Raw genomic sequence first — 8456 nt, 5'->3', positions numbered from 1 at the left:
CATATGTCACAGATCGTTTTCACCTTCATCACAATCATTAGCTCCGTTTCGTGTCACTGATGTGGGATTTATTAAGGCCCTCCTTTGACGGATCGCTTCTTGTCGACATCAGCTCATTATCCAAGAAGTTGATCTAGGAACACCCCCCTCAGTACTTTGAAGCTTGTATGCCACAATGGCAAGTTTCTCACTTCCGGCAACAGGTATACATCAATGACCTTCGACCGAAAGATTTTGCGTGGTGTTCGACGCCAAGTCCTCTATTCACACCACGTGAATTGTACTGCAGTACCTTAAGGGTCATCATCATTATCGGTGATTCCTCTCGCGCTTGTTAACAGTTTACATCATTGACTGGTAATCAAGCGATGTCTTTCCATGTTCGATTCCAAAAAATTCTCACATGGATCGACTTGTACTTAGAGTGAAGATCGGACGAGATTGAAGACCCCGGAACTAGTTTCATCCATCCGGGCTGCGATATATATTCAGGAAATAAAGACATTGACATGTGCAGCAGATGATCATCCTACTCAAAGGATGATAATTTCATCAAAATTAACAGTCTACCATCAGACGATTGTCTGTTCTGTGTACAGAAAATTGTATTTATAAAGCTGAGCATGGGAATGCCCGCCTCAGCTAGATCATGAAAGTAGTATGAAAAATAATGTATTGTATTGTATCTTATTACAGGTCACCTCCCAGCATTGGATGAACTTCGGATCCTCCTGATAAAGCATTTCACCCGATAAACGGCCTCATACTTTAGGGGGCAACTGTTATAGACATTTTTGTGCCTTACAGCATTGAGCATGAAATGTCCATAATCTAAGGGATCCAAAGTCCCTAAACATGTTGTTCCTACCCCTAGAGGAACAAGGCCAAGAAACCACAGCAATTCAGAGAAGTTCTCCACCTGAAACTGCTCAAAAACAAGCCAATTCTGGATCATGTCAACTGCTCCACTGAGCATCTACGCTGAATGTCAACTGCTCCACTATCCACCTGTGTTGAATGTCAACTCCAACAAAGGCTACCTGCGCTGAGCGAGTTTGGACAAGTGGCAGGCTCATTCCTCAATGTGTCAATGCCCAGGAAGCTTCCAAAATGACACTTGTATCAGGGAATTCGACTGGTGATGAGTAAGAGGTTCCAAAGGAAGCAAGAACCTCCAAGTGGAATCAAGAACTGAAAGAGGGAGAGGACACTAGTCAAATCTCAGGCTGACTCATCCTCTCTCCAAACATCTATATATGGATCTCTCTCCCATGAGATCTGGAGGCTGGAATTTTGTGAATGCAAAAAATTGTTGTTGGTTTGAGGTTAGAACTATTGGGTGATTTGCTTTGAAGGAGGTGAAGAGGAGATTCCTTTCTGCTGGGAAGGTGATGCTGGATTGGGCCTCTTATGGTTGTATCACTTCCTGAACTTTATATCTTCCATCAATATAGCCATTTGAGTTTCTTCTATATGCATGTATCTCAATGATGTTTTGTTATACTTGTGTATTTAGTTTATTCTAATCCTTAAACTAGTTATGAATGTATGCTTCTTGTAGTTTCCCTCTCTTGCCATTTTGCAGGAACTTGGTGTAGCTGGGCTAGTGAAAGAGCAAGGAGCTGGGAGCAGGCAGCAAGGAGTGAGATTGGATCAACAACTAGCGGAAGACATCGGTTAGTTAATCTCTTTCTCCTCTCTTTACATTTCATAAAGAAGAAATCTTAGATAGTTTTGTCTTGCTTGTTGCTGAGGTACTATCATCCTTAGAGTGGGATAGGGTCATTCCGTATTGGATACTTTTCCCAACAACACTCAAGACAAAGGACTGAGAAGGAACACAAATGAAAACAAATATAACCCTCACCAACACTAATAGAAGCATCTTGAAGCGAGAATAAGTGCCAACAAAAGTAATTCTCCAGAAAGCCTAAATCACTCTTCCTACTAAACAAACTAGCTCCAAAAATAGGGAGGGTGAACTATGACACTAAGACCTCAAACAAACCTCACATATAAAGAAGCCAACCTTCCATGCCAATTGTACCTCCTTTCCAATATTCGTCTCCAGACACTAAAACCTCAAACATACCTCACATATAAAGAATTCAACCTTCCATGTCAATCATACATTTTCTGGCAACAATGAACTATAAAGAAGCCAACCTTCCATTCGAATTGTACATTTGCACGCAACAATGAACTTGCTCGTGTTGCACTCCTCCATGCCATTAACTCCAAATGCAGTCAAGAGGTGGCGAGCATAGCCCCAACTTCACACTCTCATCAACATTTACACTATTCACACCACATTGGGATAAATGTTTCAAGTTTATTTTTGCACTCCTCCATGCCATTAATGCCAAATGTAGTCAAGAGGTGGCGAGCATAGCCCCAACTTCACACTCTCATCAAAATTTACACTATTCACACCCCATTGGGAGAAATGTTCTTAAATTGATAAAATATAATTATGATTATCTTTATATTAAATATTTATTAGATGTCATGTTTAATGAATATTTTCACTTTTTAAAAAATATAATTAAAAATATGTTTTTATTATTTTTTTTGCTAAAGCAAGAGTCGATCCTTCTATTTCCTTAAATCAAAAGTAAAATTACAGCATATAAAAAAATCCTGACCCCATCATGGACTCACGAAAACGAAGGGCATTCTGCCATAGAAATGACCCCTCCTTTTACAACATACAATGCTAATCTCTCAAATAATACCTTAGGTTGAACTTTATGCTTCATTAACCTAATGTAAAACTCCGCTAACCCTCCACATCTCTGTCGTGAAAAGCTGGATAAGACCAATAGTCCCACAAAACAGCACGTTCAAATCTGACCGTCATTTCATGCTACGAAATCGAATAGCTCGGTGAAATATCGCACGGCCTAGATGTCCGAACCTTAACGCACGATGGAGGGTGGTATTCATTACCACTCACTTGCCACATGTTGGGAGCCTAATGGAATCGCTCCCAAAATTCTGATACCACTTACCGTTCCGAAGCCATGCGATCACCTAGTAACCGCGTTGAGCCTGGTTTACCATACTGTGAGAGGAATGCAGGGGAATAGCCTCTGCTATAAAATTCGAACTGTGCTTCCCACGCAAGCACGCCTCGAAACTTTCACTAGAGACTGCCGCTGACTGAGAACTGAACCATGTGTTGCAGTCCGAAAGAAAAGGGGGACTGGTCAACTTACACCAGGGTGTTCTATGACCGCTTTGTGCTTGCCCTTCTTCAGGGTACCAACCAGAGTACTATGATCGAAATTGCTTAGAGATCTTCATTCTGTGCCTTTCACTTTGGCCCAATATCTAAAAATGTCTCTATCCTCTGCCGCTTGTTCATCGCAGAGAGCTTTTAATCTACCCTGAGGTGTCTCCTGCCACTTCATCTCAGTTCTGCATTCTGAATTAATTACTCCTTGGTTGGCCAGAGTATCCACTAGTTTATTGGCTTTTCGTCGAACGTGGCTGAAACTAACAGTTTGTATACTCAGAAGATGTTTTTGAATTATTTGGTACACTTGTATTAGTCTCCAATGTTTTGAGACCTTCTCCGGCACTGCTCCACAACTGATTCTCTTAACAGTGTTTATGGAGATCTCTGAGTCTGCTTCTACAATGACATTTGAGCTATGATTTAGTTTCATCAGCTCTAGACATTGTTCTAAAGCCATTAATTCAGCCATATTGTTGGTGGCTTTACGTAAATGGCAGTGGAATATAAAGATTATGTTTCCTTCTTCATCTCTTAACACCCCTCCATAACCAGCTATTCCAGGGTTGCATTTTGAAGCACCATCAATATTGCATTTCAAAAAACCTTTCGATGGAGGATTCCAGAACTCCTTTTCCATTTCTAAATCTCTTTCTTTTCCGCTTAGTCCATTGGGAATGATCTCTTGCATTCTCAATTGCCTGAGAGTTCTCATCTCATTTTCTGAGGGAGGGTTCTTGGGATAATTGAGAACAGTGGTGCTAATAGTCTCCTTTATCTGCTTCAAAATCAGATCCAACAGGCGAAGAGGAATAGTTTTTTCATGCTTGAAAATTCCTTTATTCCTTTCTTTCCAAACATTCCAGATAATGAAGCTTGGCATAAAGGCCCAGGCCAAATTAAGGAGCTCATTCTTAAAAAAGTTTCTTCTCCACTTGTTTAGGGTATTAATGATACTTCCTTTATCTCTGTCTGTTTGTTGAAAACGGTGGCAAAAGAATCCCACAACCAGGTGGTATAGGTGCAATTGTTGAGAATATGCTCCATTGTCTCCTCTTCAGCTTCACATAGCTGACATCTGGAAGGCCCAATAACACCTCTTTTCCAAATATTTTCCCAGGTTAAGATTTTCTTATGCTGAACTAACCACATGAAAAGCTTGATCTTCATCCATCCTTGGTGGCTCCAAATTTGTTGCCAGGATTTCGCCGAAACACAGGAATCAAGGTTCAGGATAATTCTTTTTGCTTCCTTAAGATTAAAGGTGCCTTCTTTGTTGGGGCCCCATCTTAACTGATCCTACCCCTCTGTTACAAAGATTTTCCTTTGTTTTAACATGCTCATGATTGCCTCTTCTTTTATTTTTATGGAGCTGTCATCTCCGTAGTCTATGCTTCTCCAGTTTCTCCACTTTCCGGAGTTATGAGGAAGATTCCAGAAATCTTTAACTTTGATTAATCCTTGTGAGTCTGTTTCCTGCTTGAGGTTCATAAAGTCCTCTCTTAACATCGTTGGTTCTTTTTGCCATTTTTCTTCCCAGAAGAGAGCTTCATCTCCTGCTCTGATTTCCCAGAAACTGTAGTTTTGTACTAGGCTTCTGTTTTCCCAAGTTTTATTCCATATGTAAGAGCCCTTTATGTTTCCAAACATTCTTATAAGATCATTTGTCTGCCACGAGTTTGCATACTTTTCTTTCCAGGTCTTAGCCCATTGAGCTTCTGGTTCTTTAACCCATCTCCACTAGAGCTTGGCTCCTAACACTGATCTGAATTTGAAACTACTTGTAAATGCTTAGCAATGTATTCAATTCAGTAAACATACATGTTTAAGTGATGTACATGTCTTGCAGTTAAAAACAAATGAGTTTTTCAGCTGTTTATGACCTTTTTATGTGTAGTAGAATTAATTCATTTCTCTATTTAACATACTAAAATAGATTTATTCAGTAAAATAACTCAACCACAGATGCAAAAGAAACTGATAACGTAGTTCACCCCTCCTGGGCTACATCTGCCGTGTCCAAGGCTCCCAAATGGGCATGTCCTTGATTTGATTAAAAGCTCAAAATGATTGTACAGACGAATACAAGCCTCTACAGGAAAATAGACTGTAAAAATTGATTCAGAACACTCAAATCCTTTAGGATTGACTACTCGTTCACCTCCAATGGGTTCCTGCAACCAAATACAGCTCTCGCGATGCTGGGCCCTAGTGGCTCATAGAACTTCCACGGAGAAAATACACCTGCAAATGACCTCTGATTGCTCCCTCACCTATGCCAATGGCTTCAGCATCATCTGAATACTCAAAATCAAAAAACAATTCGTCCAAAAAGGACTTTCCTAGCCAACGTTATGGCTCATTGAAGATTTCCTCCAATTTGGCCTAAAATCACTCCAGATAACTGTAGTTAGAGTCCAGATAGGCCCACCAAATATGACGGCCCCGCCAATTTTGGCGCTCCGCCAATTTCGCCGCTAACTGACCGCCGGTTATCCGTTTGTCATAGCTGTACATGTGAATGGGATTTCGGGCTCGGCGGTTCTGCATAGGATTTCATGCCCACCTTTAAGAACTGGCGGTTAAACTTATGTGTTAGCCCCCGACTTACTGGAATGTGACCACGTTCCAAAGGGTGGTGACCGTTGTTTATGGCGCCGATGATTATGGTAAGGCCCACAGTTCGGGGGCTGCGAACATATGTGATGGGGGCTGGCCCCTTTAGGCCTCGCCCAAACGCAATACAACCTTTTAATATTGTTAACTCCGCTAGCAGATCGAGTCCGATCCCATTGGTTTGTTGGTAAAGCGTTGTAATGTGGTTTGAGTGGTTGTGGGTTCAATTCACAACCCGATTAAATTTTTTAAACATATGTGCCCATTAATGCTGATGTCACCTTGGGCCATGTGGCGGTCTCTAGGCCTGCCATGTGGCGGCTTACCATTCGCAGCCCAAAAATAATATTCTCTGGAATATTTCAGGAATATTCTATTTTAAATTTTTTGAAAAAAAAATCAAAATTTCAATGTTATTGGGCAATTTTTTGTTTTGGCATAACTTCCTCGTACGAAGACCGTTTTTCAAACCATTCATAGCGCCGGAATCAAGAAGACGAGCTCTATTCAGTTGTTTAGGTTCAAACTAGTTCTGAGCACTTTCATTTTTGACCATTTTACAACACTTGGTTCTCAGCTCCTGATCACACCTCCCAAATGAGAAGGCTTTTGGTCCCCAAAAGCTTACTGAATCTCTGAACTGAACTATACAACACTTGAGGAACATAAATATCCTCTTCTAGTCAGCCAAAAGAGCATGCTGATGCCAAAATGTCCTGCCTTATCAACTATCATGATGCCCATCCATGGCACCTCCACTCTAGAAGAAGAGTTGCCTCCAAAATGAGAAGGCTTTTACAAACATGAAACATTTCATCATTTCTCTTCTTTACAATCTTGGAGGTCAAATTAACTTTTTCCAAGTCAATATTACATTACATGCATGGTTAAAAACAAAGTAATCAACCCTTCAAGTTAATCACGCATACATGTTTAAAATACAAGGAAATCATCATGATCCCTGTGCTCATGCATTTCATTCTCATGCATGCAGTTTATCCTTCAACTTTCTCTTAAGTACAATCATAAGTACAATATCCTCGATCACATGTACATGTACTTTCAAAGCTGAAATGAATATAACTTTCGCTGTGATAGAGTGAGTCTCATACTTAGCTTTTCCATCCTGCAACTTGCATTCCCTTAACAAAGAAATGCATTCAATCAAAAGGCATGCAACTTTAATTGGACAAGAATTCTAACCATTTCTTACCAATCCATTTCAAAGGCGCTTCCTTTAACTGCACATCAATATCAACATGTGTATCATCCTGACACATATCAGTGATGGAAACTTCCTTCCCATTCTTGTCATACTCTTTCTCCAATTTCTTCAACTTTTGTGGAAGCATTGCTGGATTCAGAGTCCAACACCTTTCAGCAGTATGTCCTTGCTTATGGAAATAAGTGCAACACATGTTCATCTTCTTGACAGCATTATTTGCATTGTTCAATGGAACTTTGGCTTCTTGCCTCCTTTCCTTCAAAAGTTTCCTGTATGTTGCCATTCTTTTCCAACATCTAGAAACACTATGGTTAACCAAACCACAAAAAGAACATGCAATTCTTTTCCAATGCTTATGTGGAAATTTTCCATGCTTTACATGATCAAAGGAAGTGTGATGGAAATCAGATTTATACCTTTCTCTTTCACCTCCATTACCTTCATAAGGAGGTGAATCGAAGGAAGAAGAAGCTCGCTTTGGAACACTATCAATCTCTTCAATGGTTTTAGAGCTTTCACCACTTTCTTGTTCAAGTGCATGCTTATGCACACCTTCTTCCTGCAAATAATGTTTCAAACTATTGCATTCCTCAAGGATACAACCTTGAGATAAAGAACCTGAAATGAAACTCCTTCTAGGAACTGTTTCAATTGCCTTCATGGCTGCTTTGGTACTTTCCCCATAATATTGTCCATAGCCAAGACCCAAATACTTAGGCCTTACCTCAACCATTATTGGCTCAACTATACCTTGTGAATGTTTGCCCAATCCTTTTCCTTCATATCCCATTTTGGACATCAACTTGGACCTTATGCCTCTGGTATGTTTCTCAAAAGAACCAACATAAACATTCTTATAAGAATTTGAAGATAAACTAGAATTGTTTACCTCTTCTTCAAGCTGATACTTGGCTAAGGCTTCTTTGGCAACAAGGAGTTGTGTCTCCAACTCATGCATCCTTTCCAGATTCAGGTTTGCAATATGAAGTTGGCTTTCCATTTCCTACAATTGGTCAGAAAGCAACTGCTTCTCTTCCCTCATGGAATTCAACTACTCTTGAAGTTTAGAGCTCTCCCTTTCATCCTCATACATTTCTCTCACCATATTCAACATGATGAAAAATTCTTGCTTCAAGCCTTCATCAAAGAATCTTGTGAAGGAGGATGATTTTGAGAACTCACTTATGGAAGTTGTCATTATAAAAATGGACAAAAGAGCTTCAACAAAATTCATAATCTATTAACAAATTCCTGAATCAAATGATTGCAGAGTCAAACTCTTATTCAAACAACCTATTTTGCATCAAACTTCTTGTGCTTCACGAATTGTCTTAAGGTCCTTGGGGTAAGGAAAATATCTGTTATTCCTTTTTATCT

The 8456-nt window shown here is 40.0% G+C and overlaps 1 protein-coding gene across 1 annotated transcript in view; it reads right to left on the bottom strand.

Moving 5' to 3' along the window:
- Positions 1-3302: 3302 nt before the first annotated feature.
- Positions 3303-8456, bottom strand: part of LOC149210566 (uncharacterized) — a 56217-nt gene continuing 51063 nt past the window's right edge. Inside the window, exon 2 of the mRNA XM_089399000.1 lies at positions 3303-4016. Within this exon, the coding sequence (XP_089255126.1) occupies positions 3303-4016 (714 nt within the window). The remainder of the gene's footprint in view (positions 4017-8456) is intronic.

The sequence above is a fragment of the Pinus tabuliformis genome, chromosome 1_2 (assembly GCF_031772625.1).
Source record: "Pinus tabuliformis cultivar Carrire ecotype Pingquan chromosome 1_2, CPIR1, whole genome shotgun sequence".
Classification (NCBI taxonomy): Eukaryota; Viridiplantae; Streptophyta; class Pinopsida; order Pinales; family Pinaceae; genus Pinus; species Pinus tabuliformis.
Note: the sequence above shows the minus strand (reverse complement) of the source record. Positions and strands in the feature narration are given on the sequence as shown.